This window comes from Vicugna pacos, chromosome 10, assembly GCF_048564905.1.
Source record: "Vicugna pacos chromosome 10, VicPac4, whole genome shotgun sequence".
Classification (NCBI taxonomy): domain Eukaryota; kingdom Metazoa; phylum Chordata; class Mammalia; order Artiodactyla; family Camelidae; genus Vicugna; species Vicugna pacos.
In genome coordinates, this window is record NC_132996.1 from 43,138,436 (window position 1) to 43,157,459 (window position 19,024).

Below are 19,024 nucleotides of genomic sequence, written 5' to 3' on the forward strand. Positions count from 1 at the left end.
GCGACTAGGACATCCAGCAAGAGGTCACATGTCTGTGAGAGGTGAAGCAGACGCTCGAACATCTGCTTCATGGGAAGGCTTTTCATCTCAGAATACATGTCCTAATAAACAACAGTTGGAGAAGATTGTCTCTGACATTCAACATAATACTGAGCCGAGGCTGAGAGAAGGGAGGGTGGAACTGTATTTCCTTTTGTAAAGCGAAAACAGCCGCGAGAACAGCGTCTTCTAAAATCTGGTATTTAAAGGGAACTGTAAGAAGTCAAATTGTTCAATTTGGAACGAAGAGTGGCCGAAGTTACTGGAAAGCTCAAGCCTCCGAGTCTGCAAAATCACTGGCCAGGAAAGCGAAAACTTTTCCAACACCCAATTTTAATATTGTGCTAAAGCCATTGACTCTGTTAAAACCCCCGAGTTAAATACGATCCCCTCCCCACCCCCTCCCCCGCCCTTTCTCTCTTAGGTTGGCGTTTGGGGGACCAGGAGGGGGCTGGAACTTGGCCCCAACCTCGGAATTGCTGCCAAGGGCTTGTAATACAATCTCTCCCCGTTTGAAGGGTAAATCAGTGTCAATTGCGTTTGCTGTCCACCAGAAAAAAGTAAGCATTTTACTTCCGCTCGGTCTATGTGGACTGCTGAAATGTAGGAAATCTGTTTCTGGCAGGGGGGAAAATCGTTTTCCCAAACAGCACCGAGAGGAACCCTCGGAGAAGTATGAAGAGGGCCAGTGCGGCTGTAGCTGCCTCCGCTGCCGCTGCCGCTGCCGCCGGGCTGGTGGGGTGCGCAGAGCGGCCGCTGCAGGACCTGCGCGGGGAGGGGGCCGGGCCGCAGACGCCGCCGGAGCCCAGCCGCCAGCCCCGGCGCCCCTGAGAGCCGCCAGCAGCCCAGCTCCGGACGCGGGGGTGAGCAGGCGGGCGGGCCCAGCTCTCCGCCGCCGCCGCCGCGGCGTGCGCGCTCTGCAGCCCGGCTGGCGGAGCCCCTGCCTCTGCTGCACGGGTGGCGGCGGGCGGGGTGGGGAGGGGCTGGGGCTGGGGATCCGCGCACGTAGCCTCGGGGATGCGGCTGCGAAGGGTGGAGAGCCGCGGACGGCAGGATGGGCTCTGGCGCTGGGTCGGGTGGCCGCTGCAGTGGGTGACCCTCCGATTCCCTGGAAGCAACCATGTGCTCCTCATCCCTATTGTGGAACAGCCCAAATAACCGCCGCAGCGAGAAGCCGGCTGAGGCGGCTCAGCCAACCAGGGACGGAAGAGAGGATTTCTAATTAGTACATCAGTTGTAAATGCACACTTATGCAGTCGTGCACGAGGGTCTCCGCGTGCACGCTCAGCTTTGTCTCCAGCTGCGGAGAGGGCAGGGGGGTGGTTGTCTTAATGGATTGATCCTGAACGTTTCACTTCAGTCTAGAAGGCCGGGAGGGGAGGAAGGAGCGCGACACGTGTGGTTTGGGGGTGATGCTGTTTTTCACTGATGAGTTTGACAGAGTTGAGCGTTCTTACGTGAATAAACAAATGCTAGCCTACGAATCAACCCCCTTAGGGAAGATTTTGCCTAGTATTGTTCTTTTCGTCCAAAAAGCAAGGGTTTGGAATCTGAAATTATTTGGGGAGCAGAGGAGCCAAGCTGGCCTTGGAGGTATTAAGTATTCTGGCAAAATTAAATTCTATCGACCTAACAAAGTAAGTTGCTTTTAACCTAACCCAGGCATCTGAATAGGGAGGGAGCAAAAGCAGGGGTTAATGGATTCTGTTTTCTACCTTCCAGTACAATTGGAGGAGGAGGGGAGAGGTTATCCATTTTCGCCAGTTAACCGTTTTGGAAATCAAAAAAAACTTTCCTCTCTCCCACCTTCTTCGTCTTTATCCTCTCACCCACTTCATCTTCACCCTCTTACAGTGAAGAGTTTGCAAAACTTTATTGTCTCTCTTGTAAACTCCTCCCTCTCCCCAAGAACCCTCTCCAACAAAGCTAAATCAACTGTGTATGGGAGATCTTATGCCCAGGAAATAAGGTCTGCCTGCGCACAGGAACACCCATTTGGTCTCCGAGCGTTAAACAAAAGCTCAGACCGGTCCGAGGTGCCAGCCAGGCAGAGGAAGTCCACCTTTCCTCCCCACCTATCCCCTGAGATTCACAGAGGCAAGGCTGAGAACACGTCTGCGTGCTCACTGCTTCTCTGCCCCAAGCCCTTAGCACTGTGGACACTGATTAACTCCAGCTGGGATCTGGTTTGCCCAGCCTGTCTTTGAAATCCATCAATGAGTTCCTTCTCAAGGAATGCTCCCCCCTAACTGTGGAGGAAGAGGTGGTGACTTTGGTGGTCCTCTCCAACATGGGCATCCTGGTTCTCAGTGCCTAAGACAAGGTAAGGGACAGATGTCTGAGGCATGGGGCAGGCAGCTTTGGCAATGCACATTGTAGTCTTCGTGCAGGGCTCCTGGAGTGGGCTCTGACAGGGAAAGGTAGCTTGATTTTCAGCCTATGTGCTGCTTAACTTGGGGCTTAGTTCTTCACTTTAGCGCTGTACACCAGACTATTTTTGTGATGTGGACTGTGCTTTGATGGGAAATAAATTCACAAGGCAAAATTTCTTTCAACTAGTGCAAGAGGTCTTGTGATTGCCACTGAGTTGTCTAGTATCTTGGTAAGAAATCTTAATTCAACTTGCAAGTATGGCAGAATGTCAGGTCTTATATTAATCCTGAGTATGTTATGTATAATTTTAGAACTTTGCTTCAAGGCTGCTTTATGGACTTTTGGAGCTTTTGGAAAGGCCAGAGTTACCTGGGTTGAAACCAAATAAGGAGGCTCTAACAATTTGTTTGCAGAGGGAGTTGTTAAAACTGGAGCTGACGTTAACGTTATTTTTGTATCTTTGTGGTTTTGATATGGTGCACACAGAGATCCCACTGTTTCTTTTAATTTCTCCTGCACAACTCTTGAGGTTTTCCACTCAGTGTTTTCTGACTAGAGAAAAGAACTGGAGTAAAGGTAGAAAATATCTCTTGTCCAAAAGAGTAAGGTGCTTGTATAATTTTCCTGTCCTAAATGTTTTCAGGGTCAAATCAATTTGAGTTTTTGCTAATGCTCTTACAAGATTCTAAATATATATGCAACAGAATGTAGAACTCTGCTAGCTCCCGACTACATGATAGGTACGTAGAACAGAACTCTTTTTATTATAAACCACACACACAGAGACAAAACAAAATCTTCTCATGAATTAAGGCTAATTCATTGTCATGAGTTAATCAACTTAGGTGAAACTTTGATATAAGTCCTCAAATGGTCTAATTGATTAATAACTTTTGAGATGGTTTTCTATTCAAATTACGTTTCAAGTGAATCTGGTAGGGGTCCAAAAACCTGAGCTAAATTGTTTGGATGAATGGTTTAATAGAATTTTTTTTTAAAGCCTAAAAATATCTCTCATGCAATGAAAATATAAGAAATCAATTCCCACTCAGTCTTAATGTTTTGATCATGACTTGGAAAGGAATATTATTGCAGGTATGCCATCCGTTTCAAGACAATTATCACGGGCAAGATAAGAAGGAGATTCCTGGAAAAGAGTTAGCATCACCTGAGTCTGGGCACCAGGGGGGCTGAGTAGGATACTTTTAATAACTCTGTGACTAAACAGACTTGTTACTTTGGTCAGAACATCTTAGGCCTCCAGCCCCTTATTAATCACCAGAAAGTTGGCTGGTACATCTTCTAAGGTCCATTTGAATTTGAAGACTTTATTTCATCATTAGAAAAACTAGTAACTAGTGTTATTTTCCCTTTATAGTTGGTGATTTTTAATTTGGGACAAGTCACTCCCCTTGGCCAGAAGTGAAGATCCATTTGCAAGATCTGGAATTACCTTTCTGATTAAATTTTGGACTTTTAAAATTAAATACCCTGTTTAGATCCCTAGGTTTAAGATTTTTACATTTCTGACATTGATTGAGAATATACAGCTTTGTAGACCCATTATTGGCCAGTCAAAATGAATCACATAGGAGTAAAGAACTCAGAATGGAGAAAGAGCCACCTAGAGCCATCCTTGGCTGTTAATTCCTTCAGTCTAGCTTGAAAGATAGCATTTTCTCCTTCTGAATTTTGGAAGGGTGTTTGGCTTAAGTTTTTGAGGGGATTTGTTTCTGTTTTGGGGTTTTTTTAATTTTATTTTTAAAAAAACAGTGTTATTGGCCTAGGAACTTTGTTTTCGTCATTGTTTCATACCTGTAAGACACAAAACTGACTAGGCAGAGGTGAGGACAGTGCTCTAAATCAGAACAAAGGTGGCCTTTAGTGATGGGACCCTTGCCTGTGGGTTAATTAGCACTCTGTTTTAAATGGTCGCAGTTAGGTATCTTCATTTGTGGGGACAGGAGTGCAGAGACATCTTCGCATTTATTTTGAAAGGTATAGCATGCCTTGCCTTAGATAATAAGTCGTTGATGCCAAAGTGAACTATAATTTGTTACCAAAATTTGTTTTTAAAAAACATATATGAACTACTCACTTCAGAGCTCAGCATTTCATCCATCATCTTAGGGGCTTCTTCCCTTTCAATATGAAGGAAATTTTGGATTTTCTGTCATTTATGGTTTTATTTCATCAATAACTTAACCTGTTTTCATGTCTACCCCTGGTCTTTTGTCTTTTCTTAGTGATTTAGAGTTCTACAAAATATTCCTATTTTGTTACAGACTCACTATTCTTTTTAAAATAAGTCAATGGAAGTTTTATTTTGGCATATTTCCTACAGTGATGATTTCAGCTTAGCTAGTATTTATTGACTATAAAATAGATGCCCACTACTGACACAGGCTTTTAATCTTCACAAGGATATTTGAGATGTTAGCCGCCACTGTACACACTGGAGAACTCAAGCACAAAAAGTCATGTGACTAGAATAGAAGGGGAGCTAAACGTCTAGGAAGGAGAGTCAGTATTTGACCCCAGGACTTCTGGTCTATTAATAAGACTTCTTAGCAGAGTCTTGTATCAGACCGTAGTGAAATAGTGCTTATCATTTTCTCCTCATTTTTCTTTCTTTCCAATTCATTCTTTATGCAATATTGCAATACATTTTTTAATAACATGTCAACAAAGACTCGAGATAGACTGGAAACCATCTTGGTCATAACCAAAGCACACCTCTAGGTGGCGAAAAAGAATACTTTTTCTTCAGAGTCAAAATTGTAATGTCTTCAACTGGGATTCTGGAGCAACAGACTAAACAGTCTTTAAACATGTGATATTTTACTTACGGAGTCATTAATTTTTTCTTCTTCCCCTGGGCTAGTTCAAGTCTCATCATATTCATAATGGTTATTCCAGAGTCACTTCTGTGGAAAGAAAGAAAAAAATATGCACACACACACACACACACACACATTCTTTGAAGAACCTGTATTAAGTTTCTGTATGTTTTTCCCTTTAAGTTTTATTTTTCTGAATTCCAAATCCTGAGGGTTGAGTTATCCATTTTTAGATAGACCCATAAAGCTTGGAGAAGCCATAGTTTGGAGGAGACATAGAAGCATTTGAGTCCTTACTCCTTCTTTCAGAGCAATTGACTTTGCTTAGTAATTAATTATCAAACTACTTATCAAGCTTTTTAATATTTAGATTACATGAATTTTAATAGTAACATCTTGCACTATTTAAATATATTATACAAAAGAAAAGTTTTCTTTCTCCAAAACGTAATTTTTTTCTTCAAGTCTAGTGTATCATTAATCATTTCATTTCCCATCTTTAAAAGTTACCCCTTGGCATCTCTCGTGGTTTTCGAAGACTTTTGAATGAATTCAAAATATCAGAAATGATCTTTTTCTTGTAATTTATTCTTTGTGACCAATTCTGCTCATTCAAATGGATTAAACATTTGCTGAAAATTATAGAAGGTTTATAATCCTGTAGCAATCTTTTTATCTGGGTAATAAAAATTCATTTGAACTTCATTCACCCCAATTTAATCATTTCATTTGGAAACTGCTTCAACATGGGGGAATTCTTTCACACTTCAAATTTTGATCCTGCTAGCTGGGTCCATTTCCATGTTTCCTATTCACGTCTCCACCATATTTAAATCCAAGACCTCCATGTAATGACTTCCAACTAAGCAATAGAGTCATGCCAAGTTTGATGGTAACTTGAAATATGAAAAAAGAATCAGAAGAATTTGGATGGAATCTTAATTTTTTAAAAAGGGGACTTAAATAGAGGAGTCCCTATCTCTGACAGTAACTTTAGGTGACTACATATTTGGCATATATTAAATCATTTAACTTCTCTCGCATGCTAGTTACCCACTAAGTCTTCTTTCTCACACTTTTGCCTCTGTGGAAAATATAACTGGTTTTTTTTCCACTTTGGATATAATTTTGATTTTATACAAAGCAGCATAACAATAAAAGCTTAGTTACTCTTACTGTTTTTACTTAATGTTCATCTGTAATTATTAGAGGGGTAGTTTGAATTACATTCCTGGCAAAATACAGGACAGACTACATGAGAAATAAATGTGCCACTGTCAAAGAAAATAAAAACTTCACTGTGTAGAAGTATTGAGGGAACAGATAATGTCCCTGTGGCTCACTGAAACTGTTACATGCCATTAGGCTTACTGTAAACTATCCCCTGATGAATTCTTTGCTGGACAATGAGCTTAAGAATCGGAGGTGTCTTCTTGCTTTTACAAAGCAAAATAGGACTCTGATGCTTAAATGGAAGTTGCAGAGCACATAATAGGATGCAGGTAAAGTTACTGAACTACCGCATCTCACTTTCAGGAAAGTAGTGGGAGAGATTGTGTCTTGAGAAGAAAGGCATTTTAGAGGTAACCCTTTTAAGATTTCAGTTGGTTATTTAAATGTATGAATCATGCGCTGAAATATATTATTATTTAAATGTTTGTTTCTGAGGCTGGCTCACCTGGATGTGCCCTAACCAGCTACTGGAGATGTTTTGTCTTCCTGGGACTGGAGCTACTCTTTAAAGAACTGGGGCAAAAAATGTGTGAGGTTTCTGGTTTAATTGCAGGGTTTGGAGAAAACTTTAGGACTCTATATGAATAATGTCATGATTAGCTGCAAAAGGAAATGGACACTTGTGATGTACTGGTCCCTATAATGACAATTTAATAGCATAGGACAAGGCATATTAAGAAAATTTCACATTTTCACTGATTATCACTTTAGAAAACTAGATAGAGAAAGATTTATAGAAAGTGTTTTCAAAGAAAACTTAGTGTCTTTTTTGCAAAGGATTACTTCAAAACATAATTGCTTTGGAAATGAAATTGTCTGTGCTTTTAATTTTTATGTTGATGACTCTTTTAGGTGTTTACTCACACTCCCGTCAGTCTTCTAATACTACAGCAAAACATTTGGGAGACTGTGACATTTTACATTTTTCTGAACACCATTGTCTTTTTTTTTTTTTTAAAAAAAAGCAGTCTGTAGAAAGCAAAATTAATGTAGGCTAGGAGAATCAGAATTTGAGATTAACTGGAAAGGAATGCTTTGTTAAGTTGCAGATAATAAAACATATATATATATTTATATGTGTGTGTATATGTATATATATATAAAATGATATATTTTATAAGTATAACGTATTACTTACATTGATAACTTAAAATGCCATTAGTAGTAAACATAGTTGAAGCCCTCATTATATCATATAAATCTTACTTCTTACCATTTTCATTCAGTCATAGCACAGTTGGTTATTTTGCAGGCACTATTTGCATACGGAATGCAGTTCTACGCACGGTTTAACTTATGAGTTTACTCCCTTGCTGCTTCAGTATTATTTCTGTGGTCTAAGGTCCTGTAAGTAATACATACTGAAGTGCTACATTCAAGGCCAAGTCTATATTCATACATGTTTTTTGCAACCCACATGGAGAACTGTGCTTCTCGTAGATTAGTGACATCATCTCTGATTTTGTAGCTATAAGACATTTAATGACTTTGACTATGAAGATGATTGCAAACAAACCCTGGTATGTGGGAAGGTACAAAGTACAATAAAAGTATAACCTGTGGTGGGTGGTATTTATTAGAATTATGGTTTAATTCCTAGATTATAATGGGGGTTATTGATGATACTATTTTGTAAAATGTGTCACTCAGAAAACAGTAACGGTCTTATATGAGGTCCCAAATTCAGGCCCTACTCTGTCATGATCTAGCTATATGATCTTGGTTAAGTCACTTTCCCCCTCTTTTTTTTTTTTTCATTAACTGTAAAATGAGAGAAGTACAGGAGGAACTCTTTAAATGCACGCCTACCTTGTCTTCTAACCATTTGTCTCAACTGTAAGACCATGATTGCTTAGCGATCTGCAAAGAAGCAAGCACTGTGCTTAATCTCACAGGTTATCGTCTTAAGAGTAGTGACCATGTGTTTCTAAGACATTGTGCAAATACTGTCATTGCTAGCACTTACTCCTAAAAATCTATGAAAATCTGTGGTTTCAACAATTAACCCAAACAATGGGAGGGGTACAATTTAGGTACCAAAATTGTAATCAGCCGCTTTTTATTGCTTTTCAATGAATGCAATTTCTTGCCTGAGAAGCTGACTTATTCCAAATAGGATGTTTTACACAAACATAGAGCTTACTGTTTGATTACTGTGTTTGACCTTTGATTGCTGCTGTTTCCAACCAAGTGGCTGGTCAAAAGTGACAGGGCCAGTACAGATAAAGCTAATAAGGTTTCATAAGGGATTAATAATTAATAACCTGGCCTGTCATCAAAACATCCACGGATCTGGTGCCTCACTGTGTCACCGGCAGCAGGATTTTCACAAGAGAAGTCTGTATAAAAAGCAATTGCTCTTCTGTTTCCAAAACAGGTATTCCAAGTGGATAAATAATGTGCACTGCTCTGAGCCCCAAGGTACGGAGTGGACCTGGCCTCTCTGATATGCACCAGTATAGCCAGTGGCTGGCCAGCAGACATGAAGCTAATTTGCTGCCGATGAAAGAAGATCTGGCCTTGTGGCTGACCAATCTGTTAGGTAAGGTTATAAGATCTTGTTTTGTCAGCAAAGATAAGAGGTTCCCCCTCCCCACGCCCTCCACTCATGAACTGTCTTTCACCTAAGCATGTGACAGCGCCTTGGAAAGAAAGACTTTGGTTATTTGCATTTTGCTTGGGGAGACCCGAAGCATATGGAAAATTTACATGAATTTCCCAGTGTCTCTCATAGTAACTGTGCTTAGTGATTCCACTATCATTCCTTGAAATTGGGAGCCATGTGGTCAATTTGCTTATTTCATCTACATACCAATCTGATTTATTTTTAGTTTTTTTCTTTTTTTTTTTTTTTTTTTTTTCATGCAGCTGACCAGTTTGGCCTATTCTTTTGACTTTGCACACAGACCACAGTCTGGGAAATCTGGCTTGTAAAACCAGATTTGTTTGCCCTACTTTTATCAGCACACCTTCTAAAACTGCTGAATACCCAGACTCTGGAGCAGTAACATCTATCCTTTGTCCAAATAAGCTGACGAGTGCACCCAACCTTGAATTAAAATTTTTCTTTTCATTTCATTTTTGTTTTTAAGTAACCTTCCAAAAGGATTGTCTTTGAGAAAAAATGCTGCCTCATGCTAAGGCTGCCTCTTTCTGGACTTTCTATTGTTCTGTCATATTCATAGAATACAATTTCAACCATGTGCAAAATGGAATCACACATTTAAAAGATCAGCATGTATAGCGATGCAATTTTCACTGGTGATTTTTCACAGAGAACAAAATTGATTTAAGATCTGAGTAAAGGATCCCTACGGAGTTTGTAAGATATAAGATTTGAATATTGAGTAAACATACAATCTGGACGGTGCTTTATCAGTTACAGAGAGGATGTCACCAACATTATTTTGTTATTGAAAGAATCCTTTCAAGGTAAGTGCTATTAGCTTCACTTTCTAGCTGATGAAACTAAGAGCTCGGTGAAGAGAACCCTGTGCATCTGAAATTTTAGCAACATTTGGCAAGGTTTTAGCAGTATTTTTCCTTTTGCTCACTGTGGCTCTGGATTTTTTTACATTGTTGTTGCAATTTTTTTTTTTTTTAGCCTTTATCCTAGAGTTAGATATTTCCTTTTTCCTCACTGTGTCCATGTGCTTTTGACAATTCCACATAGTCTAACCAGGGCTACCACATCTGGGTATGCAGGCGGTACCCTTGGCAAGGGCGCCCAGCTAAAGGGTAAGGACAGAGATGCGGAAGCCATCCTTCACCTCCATCACTCCCTCAGAAGACCCTTCACTGTGTTATGGAGCTGTAGGCACCCGAAGGAAGGGGCTACCTTTCACTCGTGCAAAGGAGGAGCATTTTTCTCCTTCACATAGAAGTCAGTTCAGCCTAAACAGATGGGGGTCCTCCATTTTTGTGTGTGTTCACTAATTATTGCTGCATTAGTAACATTAACTTGGAGCTGTTTTCAGATCTGGGCTAGCACAAGGTTGGCAGTGCAGAGCAGAAGTTAAGGCATAGACTTGGAATAAACCACCTGTATTTGAGCCCCAGATCTGCCCCTTACCAGCAACATGATCTTGGCAAGTTATTTAACCTCTCTAGGCTTCAATTTCCTCATCTGGAGAGTGCTAATAACAAGAGGGTTGCTGTGAGAGTAAATGATTAAAATATGTATACTCCTTAGAACAGGGCCTGGCATAAACTCAGTATGTGTTGTTATTATTCTGTTTACATAGTTTGGTGGTGTGGTTGATTTGGTTTTGCGGGTAAGTTCATTCATTTACTCAGCAAATATTTGAGTGTGCTGCAGCATAAAGTATTACTATAATAAAATGGACTCTGGAATCAGGATGCCTGGATTTAAATCTCAGTTCCAGCACTTACTGGTTCTGTGATGCTGGGCAAGCATCTTAGTTCACTGAGCCTGAGTTTTGTCATCTGTGAAATATGTGCAATACCAGCCCCAACCTCACAGGTTTGCTGGAGACTAAAATGAGATCAACAGCTTTAGAACAAGGTCTGGCACATAGTAACCAACTAAGTGTAGTAAATACGAGCTATTGTGTTTGTTGTGCTCCAGCAGAGTCTGCTAAGTACTGGAGGGTAGAGTGGTGATTAAGAATAGACAGCATGCCTGTTCTTATAGAGCTTGGAGTAGACTGAACAGGGAACATATCAAATAAGTAACTGAATAAATTATTCATTAATTGGACTTGCTATAAACTCTAACAAATATAGATTGTAATAAGAATGCACAAACAAAGAGGTGGGAGTGGGGCAAATGATTAGAGGGCTTGTGGAAATCCTTTTGAAGGGGTCTTATATTTAGAACTGAGATCTGAAGAATAATTAATAGCCAGACAAAGCATGGGAAAAGAGCCGGGGTGGAGGGAATGACTGTGCTGGGAGAGGAAGGAGTTTGGTGCATTGGAAGAACTGAATAAAGGCTGGTGTCAACAGCATAGATCAAGAAAGGGAGAGCTTCATGAGATTTTTTGGGGCTAGATGATATACTGCTTTGAGACCACGTTAAGGAGCTTATGATTTATTGCATGGTCAACAAGGAGTCCCTGAGATGTCCTAGGCAGTGGGAAATCGTGATTAATTAGAGTATAGCCTGATTATACGGGTACGTTCCAAGGTCCCATGACTTGTCATCAGAAGCATTTTATTTGCTGAATGTGATCATTTACAAAGTAGCTTGATCAGGGTGAGCAGCCCAAGACAGCCTCAAAGAATAGAGAGTCAGTGTGTGTGTAATGGAAATATCCTTGGATGAAAAGTCAGGAGACCTGGCTCCTAACTGGGCGTCAGGAGACCTGGCTTCTGGTTCTGGCTCTGTCACTTGGTAGGAAACTTGCCCAAAGTCACTCAGCTATCTTTTCTGGGCTCAGTGTCCTCAACTGTAAAATGAAGAGGTTGCAGTAGCTGATCTCTAGTGTCCATTCCAGTTCCAAAAGTCTAAGTTTCCCAGACATCCATCTCATGAGACCCACTTTGAAATCAACTATATGCATAAACAAGGAGAAAACAATTTATATAAATGAATAATCTTTTTTTTAAGAAGACTAATTTTTTTAATGCTAGTCGTTGGTAGCACAAATGCAACAGATGGCTTGTGAAATTGTCTCAGAAAAATCCTAAAAGAATCTCAAAATATAGTAAAGTACCACTTTCTGTTGACTTGAATTCATAAAAGTAGATAGATAATAGCCTTCAAGTTAATATCCTCATAGTAACTTTGAAAGTAGACCAATAGCTTGAGATTATTTAAAGTGATAAAACATTCAGAAGTAAGAAAATATGTTAAGTGCTAGTATGGTGATAATAAGGAAGGGAGGAAAAAAATTTATGGCTATGTTAGAAGATATTTTATTACACATAATAGATACATTTAGTATGCACATATTTTAGACATGGTGTCATTAAAGTGAAATTTAAAATTATTTATTATTGGCCATTAATGTTACTTAGAAATATTTGCACATTTGTTATTATTATTATTATTATTATTTGCTTTTTTTTTTGGTAGGGGGAGGTAATTAGGTGTCTTTATGTTAGAGGAGGTACTGGGTATTGAATCCAAGACATTGTGCATGCTAAGCATGTGCTCTACCACTGAGCTATAATTTCCTCTGCCCAGAAATTTATATTTTACTCACACTTTCAATTCTCAATTTTTATCTACTTCAAAGTTAGAGATATTGAAGTAGTTTCAAAGCTGATCTGGTCTCCATATAGATTATCTGAAGTTTTTGGTGAGGTAGAAATTCACAAACTAAATTAAAGATTTTGATTAGCTTTTGCCAACATACTGTGGACCTTACTTGTGGAAAATTTTCCTATTTCTTTCTAGTAATACTTGTCTGAAGTGTAACTTTTTTCCTTTTATGTCCTTCAAAAAATGTATCTGTGATACTCTAAATTCAGATATTTCTGATCCTACATATAAAATGTCAATTGAGACATGGAGTTTCTTAAAGAGTGCTTAATTTGTATTCAGATATTTTGATGGGTAAAAATTATTAGATAGAGGAGAAAATTATTTCATTGATTCATAGACCAATATTCACATCCATGCCAAACATGTAAGTATAATACTGTACTTTTCAAGTACTAGATACTTATTTAGCCAGTAACAATAATAAATACTACATTATATTCCTAGGCAAGGAATTCAAGCAGCAATAGCAAATTCATCATAACAAATTTTTAGACTAACTAAAATATATATGTTAGAATATAAAATGCCAGCTGTCTTTGTCATAAGTTAACCAGTTAATGTGAACAAATCATCACGGTAGTTGGGATTCGTCTCTGGGGCAGAATACCAGTCTGATTCATGAGAAGATGGTTGTGTGATATTTAATGACTACTCACATATCTTTGTAGTCCAAGTACGTGTTCGGATAGCTGGAACCATGGAGCAGTTTTATGACCGACAGCCAGAAAAGACAGCCAAAGAAACCTGCAGCAAAAAAATCTTGACTAAAAAATGTTTCTTTGATCATTGTCACCTGCTATACATTAAATATACATATTTCATCTTTATTTTAGTCTTTCTGTTTTGTTATTTTTGTTCATGAACTAGCTATTGCCTGTTTGTTAATTATGTTCTTAGGACATATTTGAGTATCAAATGATTATACAAATAAATCTTGGGGGAAAACTTGTCACTTTGAATAAACAGCATGTTATTAAATTAACAGTCCCAGATTACAGCAACTACCCATTATTCAAACAGATGAGGCACATTCTACAAATTCATGATTGTTGATAGACTATTGAAGATTGTTACTGGCTTAGCTTTGAAATGAAGATACTAACATACATGCTTTCAAATTGTTTATTTGTGCTTCTTTCATCATTTGAAAAGGATGGTCTACCTTTATCTTCAATTAGTATTTGTTTCATAACATTGCATGAATCACATGGGAGTAAACTTGTGAGAAAGTGTTGTAGATGTTAAGCATCACAGAAATTGACTTTGTTCTTAAAGATCCTTGGGTTGTAGGCATAGTGTGTGGATATATACAGAGACTGAGTAAATCATAAGATATATTACAAATCAAGTTAAGCTGAATTGATTTTACTTATATTTAGAAATGCACCATGACAATTGGTGATTGTCCCTTTCTCTGACTTTCCTACACACACATAAAAGAAAGCTTAGTTATTTATATGCTGAATAAGATCAACGTATAATGGTTTCATTTTTGCAGTTATTTCTAAAAAACCTATCCTCAGCCTTTAAAAGTTAAGCACCTATTTACTAAAGCTGCTGCTGTCAAATACAACTGCTGTTTAATGAGTTTGGAACAGCTCTTGAAGCCCTTTTACTAGATACTTACTCTGCAGAGTTCTTATATAATATGATATAGTCAATAAAAATTCCTTAGGAAAGGAGGTGTCTTATGCTAGTTTGAAAGTTTAAAAAATCAAGTTCATGTTCACAAGTTGACACCTTTCAGATCAGTCACTCCCTAATTTTTTTTTTCCAAACTTTCCCAGCAAAACCAGCCTTGTCTTTTCTTGATATAAACGCAGGGTAGAGCAGGCACTGATCTAGGGTTTCTGCATATAATCAATCGTTTCCTATCTCACAACCTTCAAACCTTTAAATTTCAGTCTCAAAACACTGAACAATTTGAGTTAAGATAACAGATGAGTTGCTTTGCATTCTCCCATTAGAGAAATAGACTGTGGCTGAGAGGTACGACGGAGACTGGAGTACAGTTTGATCATATCTGAATCACCCTTAAGGTAAAATATACCAGTTTTCTTCTGCAGTGAATCAGGCTACAAATCAGAGCATGTCTAAATGACATTCTCATTCATTTTCCAGTCTGCAAGGTAGACGGCTTTTCATTTCTCAGGACCACTGTCTTCAACCCCACGCTGTATTTTGTTTGTTGGTTGGTTTTTATTTTGGGGTTTTTTTTATTTGCTTGTTTTTAAGAAAGAGTATCTAGAGAGAAATACCCTGTGGACTTTTTACAGAGAAAAAGACAACAGCTTTAGAGAGAATTCATTTAACAATAGGAAATATTCATTTGTGTGTTCAGCAAATATTTATTTAACTAAGCATGGTAGCCAAGAGCATAGCTTCTAAACCCAAGCTTAAGCAAGTTATTTAATCTAAGTACCTCAATTTCGTGGTCTGTAAAAAGGGTGTAATAGTAGCACCCATTTCAGTTACGTGAATATATGTAAAGTGCTTGGCATATGGTAAGAACTCAAGTGCTGAATGTCATTATTAGATGTTGTCATACTTTTAGGAACCTGAGTGTAGTACTGCTAACTTACTAGGAGGGAAAAATTCTTTCTTAGAAAAATAGAAGATAAAGGGGTAATCTTTTTGGAAATTATGGCAAGCACACATCGGCAGGAACACACTTGTTTGTACAAGTATGTGTGTTGATTTTAGCTACCTGACAGAATATTTCAGGTAGAAGTTTATTTCGTGTCATTGTACCCTCCTCACATTTTAAGAGGAAATGACTAATCACAGTGTTTAACCAAACCTCTTGATTGTTGTCTACTCGCAAGCTGTCAGTCGTGACTGAATTGATGGTGTAAAGATCAAAATCCACAATTATGAACTCAGGAAGTAAAGATATTACCGCTAAACTTGGCTATTTTGGATTAACCTTCAGGTCAATAATCTGTCCAACCCAGTGTGGTTGGCACTCCAAGGTGATGTCATTATATCTATTCATTGCCCTTTCTTTCCCTAAATATACCAACAACAAGGAAAGATGGGATTGCAGGAGAAATGATTCTGTGACACTAGAATTCTACTTTTTCTAGCATTTGTAATCTAATCCTCAAACTAGCTACACGATTTAGATTAAAGAGGATCTGGTTCTGCCTCACAGAGATTTAACTTTGTATAACTTAAATTGTAACTAGTAATTTATAGCCTATTCTGGTGGATTTGTGATGATTAAATTCAGTCATTTTTTTATTCTGTTTTTTAAATACTTTTGGTAATATTAATGCAGTAAAGAATGAGATAACATATCATACCATGTAAGGATTGCAGTGATTTCTTACAATTATTTGGTACATTTGAAATGTATAATTTATGATTCTTAATCGTTGAATGGAAAATATGTTACATATGAAGGTTTAAAAAATTCTGTCTTGCATTTTTCCTTCGTTCGAGTCAGTACGTTTCAGCTATAAAGTATGTAATAGTGTCTTGTTTTAGCCAAAAAAAAAAAAATCCCACCTTTTGGAGCTATAAAATATACAGAATTGAAAGCTGACACCTAATATATTTTTCATTAGGTACAGATGTTCGATGTAAAATTCCTCAAGTATTCATGGAAAGCAGGATAACTAAAATTTTTTTAGGTATGACGCCTAAAAAGTAAAAACCATACCTTTTGGTAAATTGCTAACTACTTTTTAATGAAAGCCATTTTTCTTTTTTATAATTTACAAGTTCTTTTAAATTTATTGTAATCATCTTGTTACTTCACATTATGAGTAGAATCTAAATTTTCATGTAATGTAGTGCAATGGGAATACCTAAGGACTTCTTCCAAATGTAGAAAATCTTAGAAACAATTTACAAGGGAACCATTCAACAATTTAAAGCTTACCTTCTTTACCTTGAAATTTCACTGATAATTTCAATTATATTTCTAATATTTATTTTTTATGGTTGTTTGCAACATAACTTCCTTACTGCATTGAAAATGCAAGCCAATATGGTGAATGCATAATACAAGTTCTGAGTTGTGCTGCCATTTTACATCTTGAGACTATTACTTTCATTCCTTAATTGAGTTGAGCTGCATACAATTTTGAAATAATAGTAGTTCTGTGTAGGCTACCTCTGTGGTGAGTACTTAAAGCTACTGACATTTTGCCTCCTGCAGAAGTCATTATCCTAACTGAGGGCTAGAATGTGAACTATCCAGTAGGGAAAAAAGAACGTTAAAAAAAAGTAATTCTTTTTCCTCCTTTACCTGCCCTTCCCCTAAAACTATTTTTAAAAAATCATTTTAAACAGATGTTTCTTAAAATCCAAATATATTAGTTCTACAGTTTAACTGTAGGCCACTAATTTATCTGTTTTCCAACTGGTTCACATTTATCTTAAGTGTTCATGGAATTGAGCTGCATGCATTCTTCTTACGGTTAAAGTTAATCCTATGATGACTCTCAGTGTAAAGCTTTAAAATACTGGGGATTTTTTGCTTTAACTTTACTACTTTCAACAAAAATAATATACAACATTTTCTTTAAGTTTTCCAGTAGCCTGTTTCTCACTTTTTTTTTAAAGGTGAAAGGTAATTAGGTTTATTTACTTATTTATTTTTAATGGAAGTCCTGGGGATTGAACCCAGGACTTCATGCATGCTAGGCACGCACTCTACCACTGGGCTCTACCTCCCTCTTGTTTCTTTACTTGTTAATTCTCATGCTCACTGAACACATTTACTAGGTACCTTCTATGTAAATAATAGGAACACACACAAAACAATAATACCTCAAGAGGTCAATAGTGTACTGAAGACGGCAAGAACTTTACACAAAACATGTTATTAGCAATAGAAGACGTTCGATGCATGCCAAAGTATGTGATCCTCCTGAGTATGACCATTTTAGGAAGACCAGTGTACACTGGGAGAATCTCTTTATGGGTTTCTGGTTAAAGGAAAAGTAGAACTTGGTTAGGCAGATAGAAAACTGGGGGATGCTTCAGGCAGGGCCCATGCCTAGAATAAAGGCATGAGACTGGAAACGGGAAGTTCTGCTAATGGAACTGGAAAGGCAGGGTGCCGACCGAGGAGCAGAGTGTAAGGACATTAGAGTGGAAAGGTGGATTAGCGGCAGATGAGAGGACTTTGAATATGGGGTTAAAGTGGGTATATTTTATTTGTTAGGTAGAGGAGATTAGGGACTATGCAGTAAAGGTGAAAACTGACTCAGTGCGGGTGGTGTTTGGCATTATTAATTTTAGCAGTGATTAGGACATATACTGGAGGGAGAAGTCAAGGGTCCAAGGACTGGCCGTTGTTCTTTTTGCTAGAGTTTGGGTACCAGATCGTGAAATTTTTTATTGAGATTATGGTACTAGAAACAGAAGGGAGCATGAATCTACAGAACTTGTGACTAATACGTTATAGGAAATTAAGACAGGGAAATGAAACATTCTGAAACTTTGAGAATTACAAAACCAGGAAAAGGAGAGAGCTTTGGGAAAGATGAATTTTGAGAAACATATAAGAATGAAAGGAATGGTATTATAGGTAAAGGGGAATGGAGCCATCAGGAGTGATAGTTAAAGCATACAGCTTCTTTAGGGACGATAAAAAATGCACTAACATTGATGGTGGTGGTGATTTCCCAAGTCTATGAATTTACTAAAAGCCATTGAATTATATGCTTTAAATGGGCAAATTGTAAGGTATGTGAATTATATCCTCTAAAGCTGTTACAAAATAAAAGAATAAAAGAAGAAAGAAAATATACTTTGGGAGCATAGAAGAAAGAAGAAAAACAACTTTTCAGCAGTAAAAAAATATCAGGGATGTACAATTTTGAATAGTTTGGAACAGCAGTGATTGAAGCCATGAGTGGTTGGGAGGAGAGAGAAAAAAGCAGAGATGTGAACCTGATAATTCCACAGGTCAAGCCCTGCATCAGGAAGGGGAAAAATGATCAGAGGTTGTGTGTTCTTACAGAGAGTTTATCACTTGCATTAATTTAACCTCTGTATTATCTTAATTGGGAAAGCAAATGTAGTGGCATTTAGAGATATGCCTTTATGCATTGACCATCCTATTAAAATTGCCAGTGGCGGTTGATTTTTTGATATGATATGGCTGTATTTAAAATCAACAGAACGCTCTTCTAATGAAAAATGAACACATCACACAAAATACCACTTGTGCTTTGTGCACTTGCCTTGCAGGCCACGGCAAAGGGTCACAGAGGATGAGACTCAAACAAATCTCAGAGGCCAAACTGTATGATCATTGAAAGCTGGTTACTTGAGTTTCATTGACTGGTTG

At 38.0% G+C, this 19,024-nt stretch overlaps 1 protein-coding gene across 1 annotated transcript in view; it reads left to right on the plus strand.

Annotated features, from left to right (window-relative positions):
* Window positions 1–602: 602 nt before the first annotated feature.
* GAS2 (growth arrest specific 2) overlaps window positions 603–19,024 on the plus strand; it is a 119,469-nt gene continuing 101,047 nt past the window's right edge. The window contains exons 1-2 of the mRNA XM_072969679.1: window positions 603–902; window positions 8,863–9,027. Coding sequence (XP_072825780.1) covers window positions 8,883–9,027 — 145 coding nt within the window. The 5' untranslated portion in view covers window positions 603–902; window positions 8,863–8,882. The remainder of the gene's footprint in view (window positions 903–8,862; window positions 9,028–19,024) is intronic.